This window comes from Sapajus apella, unplaced genomic scaffold (genome assembly GCF_009761245.1).
Source record: "Sapajus apella isolate SASKATOON/1434 unplaced genomic scaffold, GSC_monkey_1.0 scaffold149, whole genome shotgun sequence".
Lineage (NCBI taxonomy): Eukaryota > Metazoa > Chordata > Mammalia > Primates > Cebidae > Sapajus > Sapajus apella.
In genome coordinates, this window is record NW_022437089.1 from 367,072 (window position 1) to 383,908 (window position 16,837).

At 53.8% G+C, this 16,837-nt stretch overlaps 1 protein-coding gene and 1 long non-coding RNA gene across 5 annotated transcripts in view; both read right to left on the reverse strand.

The window, feature by feature from the left end:
- Positions 1–1,030: 1,030 nt before the first annotated feature.
- Positions 1,031–16,837, reverse strand: part of LOC116541217 — a 31,461-nt gene continuing 15,654 nt past the window's right edge. Inside the window, exon 3 of the long non-coding RNA XR_004264748.1 lies at positions 1,031–1,350. This is a non-coding gene — a long non-coding RNA (uncharacterized LOC116541217). The remainder of the gene's footprint in view (positions 1,351–16,837) is intronic.
- PNCK (pregnancy up-regulated nonubiquitous CaM kinase) lies at positions 5,241–9,257 on the reverse strand. Of its 4 annotated transcripts, none has more exons than XM_032265219.1 (12): positions 9,202–9,257; positions 8,457–8,526; positions 8,013–8,144; positions 7,548–7,622; positions 7,302–7,440; positions 7,017–7,140; positions 6,785–6,860; positions 6,578–6,690; positions 6,418–6,496; positions 6,246–6,333; positions 5,958–6,102; positions 5,241–5,633 (listed from the first exon to the last, which is right to left on the reverse strand). In XM_032265219.1, exons 2-11 carry the CDS (start codon positions 8,522–8,524, stop codon positions 5,965–5,967), a joined length of 1,032 nt encoding a protein of 343 aa, XP_032121110.1. In that variant the 5' UTR covers positions 8,525–8,526; positions 9,202–9,257; the 3' UTR covers positions 5,241–5,633; positions 5,958–5,964. The 4 variants fall into 4 exon arrangements, with proteins under 4 accessions (XP_032121110.1, XP_032121111.1, XP_032121113.1 ...); XM_032265220.1 differs by lacking the exon at positions 9,202–9,257 and adding an exon at positions 8,941–9,100; XM_032265222.1 differs by lacking the exon at positions 9,202–9,257 and adding an exon at positions 8,761–8,896.

Below are 16,837 nucleotides of genomic sequence, written 5' to 3' on the forward strand. Positions count from 1 at the left end.
ATATCATTGGTCATTAGAGCAATACAAATCAAAACCATTTCACACACACTAGGATGGCTATTTTAAAAATCACACACAATGACAAGTGTTGACAAGGATGTAGAGAAATTGGAGCCCTCATGCATTGCCGGTGGAAATGTAAAATGGTGCCGTTGCTTTGAGAAACAGCTTGGCATTTCCTTCAAAAGTTAAACATGGAGTTACCATATGGCCCAGCAATTCTACTCCTAGGTATCTACTCAAGACAATTGAAAATACACGTCCATGCAAAAACTTGCACACAATTGTTCATAGCAGCATTATTCACAATAGCTAAAAGTGGAAACAACCCAAATGTCCAGTGATGGATAACAAAATGTGGTCTATCCATGCAATGAAATATTCTTCAGCTGTAAAAGGGAATGAAGTACTGATCCATGCTACAATATGGATGAACCCTGAAAACATCATCGTAAGGGTAAGCGAGACACGAAAGCCCACATATGGTATGATTCCATTTATTTGAAATACTGAAATAAGCAAATCCACAGAGATAGAAAGTCTATTAGTGGTTGTCAGGCACTGGGGGAGGTGTAAATGGGGAGCTACTGCAGATGCAGACAAGGTGTTTTTTTGGGGGGTGATAAAAATGTCATGGAATTAGTGGTGATGGCAAACACTATAAATATAGTAAAAATCACTGAACTGTACCATTTACAGGGTGAATTTTGTGGTATGTGAATTGTACCTCAATAAAAAACAAAATTTTAATTTGAAAGGAAAAGGATTGAAAAAGATATACCAGTCAAATGTTAACAAAAAAAAAAACCTTATAGTTGCTATGTTAATATCAGACCAAGTAGACTATAAGGGAACAGCATTACTAGTATTAATGTGTAGCACTACATTTGATCAAATATTCAACTTAAAATATACAGCAATTCTAAACTCATACACAATGAGTAACATAAGTTACAAATACATAAAGCAATAATAGAAAAAGCTACAAGGAGAAACTGGCAAAAAGCAGTTGAGCCTCTACTTAGAGCATCATGTGAGGCCAGACTTGGCTCTGGGGTGAGGGAAGCTGTGGAAATCTCCGCGGGGTGTGAGGGAGGCGCTCTGGGGAGCTGGGCATGAGCTATTGTTTTCTAAAGACCAGTGTGACAGTAAATGTCGGCTTTTTCTATTTCTCAAAAGGAGGCAGATAATATGGTTGAGAAATATTGAAAAATTCTCTTAAACCAAAAATCTGTTCCTGTCACTTGTTCTGCTTAAAGTGTCAGTGGCTCCCAGTGCCCCCTTGAGAAAGGTCACTTTCCAGGCTGACCTCTACCCTCCTCTCACATCCTCCCTCAAGCAGACAGCGTTCTTTCTTGCTTCCGAAACACTCCATACTTCTTATCTTGCCCACCTGGTGTTGGGGATGGTAATACGGATCCCTGGATGAAGCTGGGGTGGGGTGGAAAACATGGTCACCACATGCCCAGACAGTGCCTGGCAGGAAGAAACGTGTGGCTTATAGTGCCAAATCGGCCACTGCCCGGCCTGGGGGCCTGACTTGGTCCCTTCATCTCTTTAACAGACCTGCTGCTCTCCTGGGATCCCTAGCAGCATGCTGGACTCCCTCACAACCCCCCATCCCCCACCCCCATTGAGTCCATGGCCAAGCTGCACCTTTCCAGCAGTTCCACTTCAGCTGCCCTGGCTGAAGGCCGTCTACATCTCTTGCCTTGTCTCAGCCCTGCCCTGCCCCACTTCCAGGCCATCACTCACACCAAGCTCCAGGGGATCTTTGTAACGCCCAGCTCCCGTGCCACATTTCCACCACTGTGGAAAGACCTCCCTGGTTCTCACTTAACGGGACATAAAATTGAGGCACAGAAGACCTTAAAGGCAACACAAGCCAGGTGGTATGGTGGCTCACACCTGTAGTCCTAGCTACTGGGGAAGCTGAGGATCCCTTGAGTCCAGGAGTTCTGGGCTGTAGTGTGCTATGTCCATCAGGTGTCTGTACTAAGTTCAGCATGAATATTCCAGGACCAGAGGACCACTAGGTTGCCTACGGAGGGGTGAACCAGCCCAGGTCAGAAACAGGTCGAAACTCATGTGCTGATCAGTAGTGGGATCACACTTGACAGCAGCCACTGCACTCCAGCTTGGGCAACACAGTGAGACCCCATCTCTTAAAAAAAAAAAAAAAAAAGGCAACACAAACCATCTACAAGACCCAAACTCAAATCCAGCATGGGTTTCTCCAGCCCAAGTTCTTCTTTCCTTCAGGCACACAGTTTGCATTCACAAAGACAAGTGGGGAAAGAATTCCCCTTGTTTTCTTCAATTCCCCACACAATTATGTCCCAAGCAAGACCTCGCTCGAATGGATGCAAGCGCGAATACACGAGCTGTTACTTAGCCATGTGTAGCGTGGGGGTGATTATCATGATAGCAGCTATCTCATAGGTGAGGTTCAAGTTAATACCTGAGAGCCTCTTCAACAAAGAGTTGTTACTAGCATTCTTTTTTTTCTTTCTTTCTTTCTTTTTTTGTAGAGATGAGTTTTTGCCATCTTTCCCAGGCTAGCCTCGAACTCCTGGGCTTGAGGGATCAGTGTTCTTTTTATTAAAAGGGATAATCCTTCCAGAAATGCCAGTTTCTATGCTAGATATATACTTGCAAAGAGAAGGGTGAAAAGTAAGTCTATTTTCACGCCCCTCAGGCACCTCGAACTGACCACATCCAGAATCAATCTCATTACTCCTCCTCCAAAGTCATGCCCGTTGAACCCTTCTTGATGAATGTTCTGCTGCCAGAACCATGATCTACCTGGATCCTCCCCTTCATTTCCCACCTGCAACCCATCACCAAGACCTGTCCACTTGACTACCAAAGAGCTCCTAGGACCACCTCCATGTCTCCCCATCCCTAGGATAGAGCCATAGGTTGACCTTCCCTTGAAACTCTGCTTCCCACAGGTTTGCTTCAAGACAGAGCACGTGACCCACCCTGTGTGGCCCAGAAAAGCAGAGACATCTTCCTTTCGTGAGGCCCACCAGGGTTTCCCCCACCCTCAATTCTGGTCTGGTTCCAGACACCCCGATTCCCAGCAGCCAGCCCCAGCTCAGCATCTAACCCACACTGGACAAGGATGCTCTCTGGCTAAAACCCCTTCGATGGCTCCCCACTGCTCCTAGACTACAGTTCCAGCTCCTTCCTCTGCCAGGCTCGGTCTGGCCCGTTCCTCTTGCCACCAGCCTCAGCACCGGCCCTGAGCCTGAGAAGCCCTCACAGCGTCTGACCCAGCTCCCTCGCCATCACCTCACATACGCACCACCTTTTTGCCTTTGGCTAAACCAGTCCTTTCTCTCTCCCAGCCTGCCACCCCACTGCCTAGTGACCCAAGCTGCCTTCCTCATGTTGGGTTTTGGAGGGATGGAGGGATGCTGCCTCTGCTTGACCTGGGGGCTCCACCCTCGCCCCTGTCACAGATGGGACAGGACCTCTCTCCCCTAAGGTTGGACTTTCCCAGGGCAGGATTTGCAGGGTGTAGGGTGGGGGCAGTGGTGGGAAGGAATGGATTTGAAAGTCTGCCCAGGTGCTAAAGGAACCAGGAGAGCCTAATGGACTTCTAAAGATGGGGCCGTGGCTCCCCCTGCTGACAGGAGGCTATATTGCACCCTTTGTCAAGGCAGCCCAGAGCTGGCTTGAGCTCCAAGCTGAAGCTATCTGGCTACATGCCTGGACTGGAAGAGCTGGCCGTTCCTGAGCTAATGCTGGTTTCTTCTGGAAGGCTGGCTGTGGCACTCCTGCTCACGGCTCACAGACCCACGAAGACCATTCTTATCATCCCCATAAAACCCCTCCAACAGAGGGCCTCCTCCTGGAGGGCGGGCCCCTCTTCTGATAGGCCCAGGCCGTGCCCAGCGCCTGGCACAGAGTAGAGGCGCGGTTAGCATCTGACCAAAACAAGAGCGAGTAGGTATCATGGGAGTCCAGTGTGAACACAGAAAAGATGGGAAGCGGAGCCCGCAGCAGGGGTGCCCATAGGCAACAGGGCCCCAGGTACAGGTGAGGGGAGGTGGGACGGGTCTTGGAGGCGAGGAGGCTGAGGCACTGGCTGACTGAGGTCCGCTGTGGGGCCCAAAGCCTGGGGCAACGGATGGCCTGGGAGTGGCTGTGGGCATGGAGGAGGAGGCTGCCCACCCACATCCAGCCTGCTGTTCCTGGTGTAAGCCTGAGCACCACTGCAGCCTTCAGCCCCAAGACCCAGGCCAGCCTTGGTTTCGGCCTCACTGCCTAGCTTTAGGACCCAAAGTTCAACAAGGAGAGCAGTCTTCTCTGCTATTCTGGCCAGTCAAGCCAGGCGTCATCAGGCGCACACCCTGGGGGCTGGCAGGGAACAGGGGTCTCAGAGGGGTGGGACAGGTAGCCAGCTTGCCTGGAACTCTGGCTGGAACCAAGGAGTGGCTCTGGGGTCTTCCCCTGATGAGCCCAGGGAGAAAGGCCTAGAGGGGCCAGCAGAGGTTTGGGGCCCAGCAAGGCATGGCTCTGGAGCCCTGGCCCCTCCAGAATGGGCACAGGTCTTCCCTTCAGCAGTCATGTCCAAGCCGCCACTGTCCCCAGGGCCCTAGCTGCCAGACCAGTCTACCCCAGCCTGAAGCCTGAGGGTTTCAAAGCCCACGCACAGCGGAGGGAAAAAGGCCCCCGTGTCGCCATATCCTGGACAAGGAACTCCTCTCACCCTCTGACCCTGCGGTTCCCTACCCTTCTGTACGACGTGGCCTCTGGCTAACAAGAAAGGGAACGGAGGGAGGATGGAAGGTGACAGTCATGGGCTCTGGTCCCCCTCCATGTACCTGTGAGCCCTTCCCAGCCCTGGGCACCTGGCTGAGACAACCCAGCAGTGCATGGCGGGGCACTGCAGCCCAACCCTGGCGGTCCGGAGCCAGCACTCCTCAGGCGGCCACACAACCTCCTGCCAGCGCCCCCTGCTGGCAGCCCAGCAGGCGTGTGCGGCCTCCACTTTGTCCCAGGACCCCAAGGCTGGGCAGTTACACCACTGGGGTGGCAGAGCTGCCCAGCTAGGCTGCCATTTGTTGGTGCTTTGAGGGGAGGGGACAGGAAGTTTCCGAACAGTCGGAAACTTGTCTGCCGAGATGCGAGGGAGCAGAGGCTCGGGTGACAGGGTCTCATCGGTTTCCTTCCCACAAGTAACCAGATCCCCCCTGCACTTGCCACAGCCCCAGCTCACCACGAGCCCATTGCTCTGTCTGTCTTTATTGGTTTGGAGAAAACTGGAGGGGGCTGGAAGTCCACGACCATGACACGAGCAGGATCACTTACACTCAGCGAAGCACAGAACAGCCGTGCAGGAAAGACAGCCCCTGAGGCCCGCCTGCCTGTGCCTCCCAGTCTTTCGGTGGGGCGGGGACACGGATGGGCGAGGCAACAGAGGAGGGGAGCCACTGTCCCCAGGCAGGACAGAGCCTGGGGACAGACTTGGGGGTGCCCCATTCCCACCCCAGCGCCATTCACCACACCCTCAAATTCAAACTCCAGCACAGGCCAGCCACAGGGGGAGAGGTTGGGGGAGGGGACCAAAGGCGTCCAAGGGAAGGAAATCTGGGGATCAGTCGCTTGGCCTTGACATCTGCCTGAGGGGGAGAAGCAGAGGGAAAGGGGGTAGTCAGGAGCCAACCTGCTGGACCTGTGCCCCCAGCCCTGCCTCGGTTGAGGCCCAGACTTCTCAGAGGCCCTCAGGGTCTCCCTGCACACCCTTGCCTAACATCGGGCACCACTAGCTGTCCCTGTCCTTCTGCTTCTCCTAGGGCCCTGGCTCCTCCCTCTGTGCCCTCTGCCCTCAGCCCTCTGGCCCATGGGGGCCACCCCAGTTAGCTCTTGGCCACATGGAGTGCCACCACCCTCTAAGCTCTCCAAGGAGCCAGCTACTAGGGAGCACAGGGTCCACCCACACGCACCTGGGCATCACCATTTGAGGGTCTGGCCAGCACGGAGGCCTGAGTGGCTGTGGCGGGCCATGCCCTGCTCAGAGGCCCTCTCGCCCTCTGGGCTCTGGCCCAGCTTCCGGATGTGGCGCAGGAATGAGGTGGCATTGAAGGCTCGCTGCCAGAAGAGAGGGAGATCAGGCCAGGCCTGGGCCCAGGCCCCAAGACTGTGAGGACGGCAGTGGGCACTGCACAGCCGTGGCGATCATGCTCCATCTGGGGTGTGGCGGCCCACCGCACTGGGCCTCTCTCCACACTGACCTTCCAGTGCGTCCGGGCAAAGTTCTTCTGGATCTGCTCACTGACTGAGCCTAAGATGTCCCTGTCGAAGGCTGTGTCCCCAGAGATCCTGGGGAAAGGCTGCAGGTCAGTGGAGTAGGCCTCCTTTCGGGTGCGGTCACCCTGGCCCTGAGACAGCTGTGCTTCCACTCACCAAAGATGCTGCAGGGCTTGCTGGCAGGTGAACCTCTTCTGTGGGTCTCGCTCCAGAAGGTGCCGGATGAAGTCTTTGGCTGGAACAGGGAGGCCAGGTCAGCCTGTCGGGTCCCCACTCCCTTGCATCACCCCCAAGCATGGGCCGGCCTCAAGCTCACCTGATTCTGAGATGTCATCCCAGAAAGGAGAGTCGAACTCATAGCTGGCCCTCAGGATCTGGCTGAAGAGCTCAGGATCGCTCTCGTCGTAGAAGGGGGGGTACCCACACAGCCTGGCACCCACAGATGAATCACCCAGCTGTCCCACCCTCCCCAACCCAGCAGGGGCAGGCACGCAGGAGACAAGGCTTCCCAGCGGTCACTCACAGGATGTAGGAGATGACACCCAGGGCCCACACATCTACAGCCTTCCCGTAGGGCTTCTGCTCCAAGAGCTCCGGGGCTGGGGGCCAGAGACAGACAGACGCACGCACAGGCACACACGCAGCCCTGCCGCTCAGTGCCTCTGGCTCGGCCCACTCAAGCCCAGGGACAATGGGCACAACAACCTTCCCGGCTGTCTAGGATCCCTCAGGCCCCCACTCCCAGCAAGCCTCACCCACATATCCAGGAGTCCCGCAGGCAGTGCCTAGCATGTTGCCAGCTTGGATTTTGGAGAGCCCAAAGTCGGAGACCATGATCTTGGAGTCCTCGAAGGGCGTGGCATAGAGGAGGTTTTCAGGCTGTGACACATGGGCACCGGAAAAGGGCCACGTCAGTCAGTTTCCCCAGAGCCTTAGCGGAGAGGATGACCAAGAAAGGCCCCAGCTGTGCTCCCGGGGAAACAAAGGCAGGGCCAGGTGGGCAGGTGGGAGAGCAGGGCTGGGAGGCCCCGGCCAGGCACCTTGAGATCCCGGTGCACGATGCCCAGGCTGTGCAGGTAGGAGACAGCGCCGAGGACCTGACCCACCAGATGGCTGGCATCCTTCTCGGTGTAGGAGCCCCGCTCCATGATTCGGTCAAACAGCTCACCACCCGTCACCCTGGGGGCGCCAGGGGTTTGGCTGACCCAGGCACTCAGCCTGGCCTTCAGCCCCACTCACTGCCCAGCCCCTACCCAGCTCCCACAGCCTGCCCAAGTCCTCCTCACAGTTCCATGGCCAGGTAGAGGTGGGAAGGGCTCTCATGTACATCCTCCAGAGCCACGATGTTGGGATGACTGATTCTGCAACGGCAAGGAGGCTCCTGTGGGCCAGCAGAGTCAAGGGGGGCTCTGTCCTGGGGCCCCAGGGAAAGCCTCCTTCCTCTTTTATTCCTCACACCCCTGTGCCCATTGCCTACCACATGCCACCCCTGCCCAGTCCAGGAAGGCAGAGCCCCAGCCTGAGCCGCGGCCTTCCTTGGGACACAGATTTCTAAAGCCCATTTGGAAAAGCACAGATCAATATCAACCAGCTCCCTGAGGCACATGGCTGTGCAGGCCGAGAGAGGAGAACTGCCCCAGGCCTCCCGAAGGTTGGTGGCCAGGCCTGGACTAGAGCCAGGGTCTCCTTGCACCCCCACCCCACCCCCACATCAACCTATGCCCCATCCCAGGGCCCCATGAGGTACGCACCTACGGAGCACTGAGATCTCGTTCTCCACCAGGGCCTCCTTGCCCCGGAGGGCCTTCTTGGGGATGCACTTGAGGGCCACGAGATGTGCAGAGCCCCGCTCCTGGGCCAGCAGCACCTCGGAGAAGGCACCCCTGCCGCAAAGGCAGAGATGGGCAGTGGGAGGCAGGAAGGAATTGGGAAAGGTGAAAATGAGGGAAAGAGAGGAGAGGCGGGAGGGAGAGGGAGGGGATGGGGAGGTCCCCTGTGAAGGAGATGAGGAGGCCCTACCTGGCCCTGTGCGACACACCCCCACCACTCACACATGCCACCTCATTCACTCAGACATTCACACACCCCTACATATTCACACACACCATCTCACGCCCACTGTCGTAGTCACATACACACACACACGCCATCTCACACAGGTATTCACACACAATCACACACGCCAGCACACTCACGAGCCGAGCCTCCCTCGGATGTCATAGATGCTGCTGATGTCCTCCGTCTGTTTCTTCAGCAGCAGCATATCTGCAGAGGCAGGGGAAAGGTGATGGGGGCCCCCGAGCAGGGCAGCTTCCTCCTCCACCCCCTGCCAGGCAGACCTCAGCCTCCGGCAGCGCTGAAACCTCCCTGCCCCCATCCAGGTCCACACCCCCAGACACCTCCCACAGAGGCGAGGCCACTACACACACGCCTCCACATCCCTGGCCCACAGCTGTCATCCCACGTCCCCCCAGCCCTGCACCCCTACACGACCAGCACCTGGACGCCGCCTCTCTGCCTCCACACATCCGGCCGATTTCCAGAAGGCTCCATGCTCATCCACGCCGTTCCCTCCCCCATCCACAGCGCCCAAGCCCCCACCCCCGCCTAGGCCCGCCACCCATGGCACAGCGCCCACAGGCACCCGCCGCCCAAGCCACCAAGCCGCCCGGGATGCACCTGCGACCCCCGCGGAGCCACCTGCCAAGACCACGGCCACCCACGAGGCTGCAGACGCAGCCCGGACCTCGGCGCCGCGGAGCAGGGGGACCTGGCAGCCTGGGCCGCCCGCGTCCCGAGCTGCGTGGACCGAGCGCGTGCGGGCGGGGGACGCGCCGGGCGTGACAGGTGTCCTGCGGGCGCGCAGGGATGGGGCGGTCGTGGACCGGACCCGGTGCGCCCCCGCCTCGCGCGTCCCCGTACCCCGGAGCAGGTGCCGACCTGGAGCGGGTGCCGCAGCGTCGCTCAGCTCAGTGGCCGCTGCGCCGAGCCCCCCGCCCGCGCCCCGCCGGCCCCGCCCCCTCCGCGCGCGCCCCCGCGGGCCGCCAGAGTACGCAGTGGCCCAACGCGGCCGCGGCGCCGCAGGGCACCTTGTAAGGTAATCGCCCGGCTCCGGCTAGGCGGCCACCGCCTGGCCCTCGCTGGTGCCGCCTCCCGGAGCTCTGGCCTCTGCGCAGCCTGATTGCGCCTGCCCCAGGGCCTTTGCACCACCGGCTGCTGCCTCAGGAGAGCTCTTCGCCACAGGTTGGCAAGACTCTCTGCCTTCCAGTCTCTGCTTTCACCGCCTCTCCGAGGAGAGGCCGACCAGGCCACTTGCCCTGCAACAGCCTCCATCCCTAGCTCCGGGACCCTGCAACCCTGCACCGCGGCTCTGCCACCCTGGGCTCCCGGCACTCACTGGGCTCCCTCTGACTCCACCGTTAACCCCTCATCCTCACTCTCTTCCTCTACCCAGCACCCAGAGCACTCCTTTTATTGACATCATGTCACCCTCCTGCGGATCTCCATGTCAATCCAAGTCAAGGCATGAGTCCTTAGGAGGTGGCCTAACGACTTCTCCAGCCCTTCCCCAGCCACACTGGCCACCTAACTGGCCCTAACCCACACCACATTTGCAGGTGCGTCCTTTGCTCCCCTGCCTGGAATGTTCTTCGCTCAGATATCTGCCCGCCCTGGCTCCTCACTCCATCAGATCTCGGCTCAAATGTCCTCTCCTCAAACGGGCCTCCTCCGCCCTGACCCTGCCAATTCTCCTGGCATAACCCTGCCTGTCTTTAGAACGTCCAACCGAAAACTCACCTTCTTCACCTGGTCTTCCTCACCAAAGCGTCTGCTCCCAGAGTGTATGTCTGTGGACCAAGCCAAGACAAGCTTAACAAGTGCAGGGTGACTGAATTCAATTCTCAGTCAACACTTACTGCACCTCCTCGCTGCCCCATCCAGCCCCATGACGTTCTGGTACCTCCCAAGGGTCTGTGCTCCACAGTCCTACAGGCCAGCATCGCAGGGGTCTGTCAAGTGGCAGGGTCCAGTCGTCACAGTGACCCATGGGCCCCTGGCATGATACAGTCTTCAAGAGAGTCTGCAGAGCAGGAAAACGTTTTTAAAAATCATTTTTCCAGACCTCAACGCCCATAGGTATTCCGTGTAAAAACTGGGAAATCTGAGAAGGGCCCTGGCAGCTGCTGCCCCTGGCCTTTCCCAGTCACCCCTTCCCGGGCACTCAGGAGCTCCAGCCCCACCTGCTCATCTATGTGAACAGGGCTTCCTGGGACCGACATCTATAACAGAAAAACAGGAATGGAACTGATGGCGAGACCCTTCTCCTGACAGCAGGACGTGCTGTTTGTCTACAGATACCTACAGAAAATTCCCCAGAACGTTTAATACGCCAACCGTGCTTTGCTCAAGCCAGAAGAAACATTAGCAGAGTCCTGCAACATGGTCCTGGGTTATAAAAAGAAATAGAAATATACATATTTCTGTGCCCCAGAGAAGTGTGGTGGTGTGGGCAATAAAGGCTTCCCAAGTGGACAGAGATGGCACAAAGAGAACTCTCTAAGGGGCGGCAGATGCAAGCACCCACTTCCACAGTGGGCCTGGGAAGGGAGAGCCAGTGGTCAGGCCTCAGTCTATGCGGTGACTCAGATGCCCCTGGCCTCCTGTAAACAGCGGTGGCACAGTTATTGTTTCAAATCATTGAATCATGGTTTTGGGTTGGTTTGTTTTTCCTTTGTTGTTTGAGACAGAGTCTTGCTGTCGCCCAGGCTGGAGTGCAGTGGCGCAATCTCAGCTCACTGCAACCTCTGCCTCCCAGGTTCAAGCAATTCTCCTGCCTCAGCCTCCCAAGTAGCTTGGATTACAGGCGCCTGCCACTACGCCGGCTAATTTTTTGCATTTTTAGTAGAGATGGGGTTTCACCATGTTGGCCAGGCTGGTCTAGAACTCCTCACCTCAGGTGATCCACCTGCCTTGGCCTCTCAAAGTGGGATTACAGTCGTAAGCCGCCATCCCTTGCCAAAACCCCATTTTCTTTTTTTTTTTTTTTTGAGACAGAGTCTCACTCTGTCACCTAGGCTGGAGTGCAATGGCATGATCTTGGCTCACTGCAACCTCTGCCTCTCAGGTTTAGGCAATTTTCCTGCCTCAGCCTCCTGAGTAGCTGGGATTACAGGCATAAGCCACCACGCCCAGCTAATTTTTGTATTTTTAGTAGAGACCAGGTTTCACCATGTTGCTCAGGCTGGTCTCAAGCTCCTGACCTTGTGATCCACCCACCTCGGCCTCCCCAAGTGTTGGGATTACAGGCATGAGCCACCGCGCCCAGCCAAGACCCCATTTTCTACAAAAAATTTACAAATTAGCCGGGTGTGGTGGTGTGTGCCCATAGTCTCGGCTACTTGGGAAGCTGAGGCAGCAGGATCACTTAAGCCCAGGAGTTGGAGGCTGCAGTGAGCCATGCTCTTGCCACTGCACTCCAGCCTGGGAACCAAAGAGTGACGGCCCAACTCAAAAAGAAAAGGAAGAAGAAATTACACCCTTTGCATCTGTGTAAACATGTGCTGAAATCCTGTAGATGTCAACATTACAACGCACATGTGTGTGTCCGGTGGTGGAGATGACAGTGTTGAAGGTGGGGCCTTATGCCAGGTGCTTGGGTCATGGGGATGAATCCCTCATTAATGGCTGGGTGCTGTCCTCACAATAATGAGTGAGTTCTTGCTCTGAGTCCGTACAAGGTCTGGTTGTTTTAAAGAGCCTGGAACCTCCTCTTTTGCTCCCATTCTTGCCATGGATATGCCAGCTCCCTCTTCACCTTCCACCACGATTGGAAGCTTCCTGAGGGCCTCACTAGAAGCAGATGCTGGCACCACACTTCCTGTATAGATAGCCTGCAGAACCGTTAGCCAAAATAAGCGACTTTTCTTTATAAATTACCCAGCCTCAGCAATTTCTTTTCTTTTTTTTCTTTTTCTTTTTTTTTTTTTTTTTTTTTGAGTCGAAGTCTCACTCTGTGGTCCAGGCTGGAATGCAGTGGTGTGATCATGGCTCACTGCAACCTCCGCCTCCCAGGTTCAAGTGATTCTTCTGCCTCAGCCCCCTGAGTAGCTGGGATTACAGGCGTGCCACTATGCCCAGCTAATGTTTGTATTTTTAGTAGTGACGGGGTTTCACCATGTTGGTCAGGCTGGTCATAACCTTGTGATCTGCCTGCCTCGGCCTTCCAAAGTGCTGGGATTATAGGCATGAACCACTGCGCCCAGCCTAGGAATTTCTTTATAGCAATGCAAGAACGGACTCAGACATGACAGATAAGAGCTTTTCAGATCCATTCGGGGACACACGACACAAAAGTTAACTTAAGGCCAGGCGCAGTGGCTCACACCTGTAATCCCAGCCCTGTGGGAGGCCAACAAGGGAGTATCGCTCGAGCTCAGGAGTTAGAGGCCAGCCCATCGCTACAAAAATACAAAAATTGGCTGGATGTGGTGGTGCACACCTGTAGTCCCAGCTACTCGAGAGGCTGAGGTGGGAGGATTACTTGAGCCTCAGAAGTGAAGGTTGCACCTCAAAATGGATCCAGAAGAAAACAGAGGAGAAAGTCTGTGTTACCTCAGGCTTGACAATAAATTTTTAGATGCAATGTGGAAAACATGATCCATGAAAGAAAAAATGATAAATTGTACCGTAACAAAATTTAAAATGTTTGCTCTGCAAACACTATTAGGAGGATGAAAAGATAAGCCATAAGCCAGGGAAAGAATCTTTGCAAAACACATATCTGATAAACAACTGAGATCCACAATATAAAAAGAACTCTCAAAACTCAGTAAGAGGCTGGGCATGGCGGCTCCCACCTGTAATCCCTGCACTTTGGGAGGCCAAGGCGGGCAGATCACCTGAGGTCAGGAGTTCGAGACCAGACTGGCCAACATGGCAAAACCCCGGCTTTACCAAAAAATACAAAAATTAGCTGGACCCAGGAGGCAGAGGTTGCAGTGAGCTGAGATTGTAGCACTGCACTCCAGCCTGGGCAACAGAGTAAGCCTCTGTCCCCCTCCTCCCTGAAAAAAAAAAAAAACCTCAATAAGAAAACAACCCAATTTAAAAATGGGCAAAAGATCTGAACAGATGCCTCTCCACAGAAGAAATACAAATGGTAAATAAGCAATCAGAAAGTGTTTAACATCAGACATCATTAGGAATTGCAAATTAAAACCACACGGACATACCGCTGCATACCTACTAGAATAATCAAAATACAAAACACTGACAATGCCTAATGCTGGCGAGGACAGCTAGAGCAACAGAATGCGACATGTTCAGCCACCCTGAAAAGCGGTTGGCAGTTCCTTCCAAAGCTCAGTATACTTTTACCCGTACAGTTCAACAATCATACTCCTTGGTATTTACCCAAATGATTTGAAAACTTATGTCCACACAAAAACCAGCACGCACATATTTATAGCAGCCTTTGTTTTAAAGACCAGTGTGATAGTATATAGCAGTTTTATTGGTAATTGGCAAAAACCAGAAGCAATTAAGATGTTCCTCAGTGAGTGAACAAATAAAACATGGAATACTAGTCAGTGATAAAGAGGAAAAAGCTGTGAAGCCATGAGAAGAAATAAGTCACTCTTAAATACACATTGCATAGTGGAAAGCCTGACACAAGCTACATACTGTATGACTCCATTTATCTGACATTCTGGAAAAAGCTAAACAGACAAAAAAAGGCAGAAAACAGATCCACGGTTGCTAGGGGGCTGAGAGAGGAGGTCATGCTTGACTAGGGGCGGCACTTTACAGGAGACAGAGGGAACTTAAAATAGGCAACTTTTCAAATAATCTTTTAGAAGGTTGGGAGATGACAAGATAGAATGCAGACTGCGACAAAAGGCAATTAGAAATATATAAAACATGGTCCAGGCGCGGTGGCGTCCCACCACTTTGGGAGGCCAAGGTGGGTGGATCACGAATTCTGGAGTTTGAGACCAGACTGACCAACATGGTGAAACCCTGTCTCTACTAAAAATACGAAATTAGCTGGGCATGGTGGCAGGCGCCTGTAATCCCAGCTACTTGGGAGGCTGAGGCAGGAGAAACGTTCGAACCCGGGAGGTGCAGGTTGCAGTGAGCCGAGATCACGCCATTGCACTCCAATCTGGATGACAGGGTGAGGCTTGATCTCAGAAAAAGAAAGGAAAGAAGAAAGAGAAAAAGAAAGAAAGAGAGAAGAAAGAAAGAAAGAGAGAGAGAGAAAGAGAGAGAAAAAGAGAGAGAGAAAGAAAGAAAGAAAGAAAGAAAGAAAAAGAAAGAAAGAAAGAAAGAAAGAAAGAAAGAAAGAAAGGGAAAGAAAAGAAAGAAAGAAGGAGAGAAAAGAAAGAAAAGAAAGAAAGAGAAAGAAAGGAAGGTGGGAAGGAGGGAAGGAGGGAAGGAAGGAAGGAAGGAAGGAAGGAAGGAAGGAAGGAAGGAAGGAAGGAGAGAAGAAAGAAAGAAAAGGTACAAAACAGCCTTACTGAAGGGGGTCAAGGAGAAAGGGGCTGATCTCAGCCATTCTGGAAATGAGTGGCGTCTGTCAGACTAAAAGCAAAAGGAAGCACACATACATGCTGCACTCTAATTGATAAGATCGCTCCCCACCAGGGTAGAGTGATTCTGAAACCTCTCCACCTTTATACTGGAATTAAAGACCTGTGGCAATGGATGGCAGGAGGCAGGAGCCAGGTTTCTCACTTTAATTTTAATTTTTTATTTTACAGATCTTGCTGTGTGGCCCAGACTGGAGTGCAGCGGCACAATCATAGCTCGCTGCAGCCTGGAACTCTTAGGCTCAAGAGATCCTCCCACCTCAGTCTCCTGAGTAGCTGAGACTACAGGCATCCACCACAATGCCCCGCTAATTTTTTGTATTTTATTTGGGGTTTCACCGTCTTGGCCAGGCTGATCTCGAACTCCTGACCTCAGACGATCCACCCGCCTCGACCTCCCAAAGTGCTGGAATTGCAGGCATAAGCCACCGTGCCTGGCCTAGGTTTCTCACTTTTAGAGTGGGAGGTTATAGACAAGCAAGGGCAGGCAGCTAGAATGACCCAGATGGTGATGGATTCGAGTTGGAGACATCAGTGTGCACTCGTGTTGAATTTAATATAAATACTGATATGTAAGTGTATCTTTTTATAGATGTTACATTACTAACATAACATGGGTTAGTATATATATAAATACATGGATTAGTGTATATAAAAATGGGTTCGTGTATGTATATATGTAAATACACGTACACGGATTAGTATATATTTAAAAGTCCTTGCTGTCAGTGGAACAATGGACACACCTAGAGCTCAGATCTTCATCTCCAACACCATTCTCTCAAAAATGGCTCCTTAAAGAAAATGGCTGGTTCAGGAAATATAAGGGATGAGCACAGAGCCAGATAGTAATGAAGTGCTCACACACACACACACTCACACACACACTCACTCACACACACACATCCACTCCACTCACACACACTCTCACCCCCACTCACACACCCACACACACAGCCGCTCACACCCCCACACACACACCCTCGCACACTCCCACACACACCCACTCACACTCACACACACCCACTCACACAACCACACACACACCCACTCACACCCACTCACACGCACACAGGCACACACAAGCACACACACCCACTCACACATCCACAGACACACCCCCTCACACACACCCTCACACACACCTCACACACCCACTCACACACACACATCCACTCCACTCACACACACTCTCACCCCCACTCACACACCCACACACACAGCCGCTCACACCCCCACACACACACCCACTCACACCCACTCACACGCACACAGGCACACACAAGCACACACACCCACTCACACATCCACAGACACACCCCCTCACACACACCCTCACACACACCTCACACACTCCCACACACATCTACTCGCACACACACCCACTCACACTCATGCACACAGGCACACACAAGCACACACACCCACTTACACATCCACACACACCCTCACACACACACCCTCACACACACCTCACACTCCCACACACATCCACTCGCACACACTCCCACTCACAGCCACACACACCCACTCACACATCCCCTCACCCAACACACCCACTCACACTCACACCCACTTACACACACCCCCACCCCCCACACCCACTCACACACACACCCACACACCCTCTCACACACCCACTCACACACACCACTCACACACACCACTCACACACACACATGCAGTGAGGAATGCAGTGATGGAGGAATATCGAAAGGACATAGGCGGCCAGGTGTGGTGTCTAACGCCTGTAATTCCAGTACTTTGGGAGGCCAAGGAGGGCGGATCACCTGAGGTCAGGAGTTTGAGACCAGCCTGGCCAACATTGTGAAACTGTTTCTATAAAAAAATACAAAACTTACCCGGGCATGGTAGTGGGCGCCTATAGTCCCAGCTACTTGTGAGGCTGAGGTGGGAGAACTGCTTGAGCCCACGAGGTGGAGGTTGCAGTGAGCCGAGATCACACAAGTGCCCTCGAGCCTGGG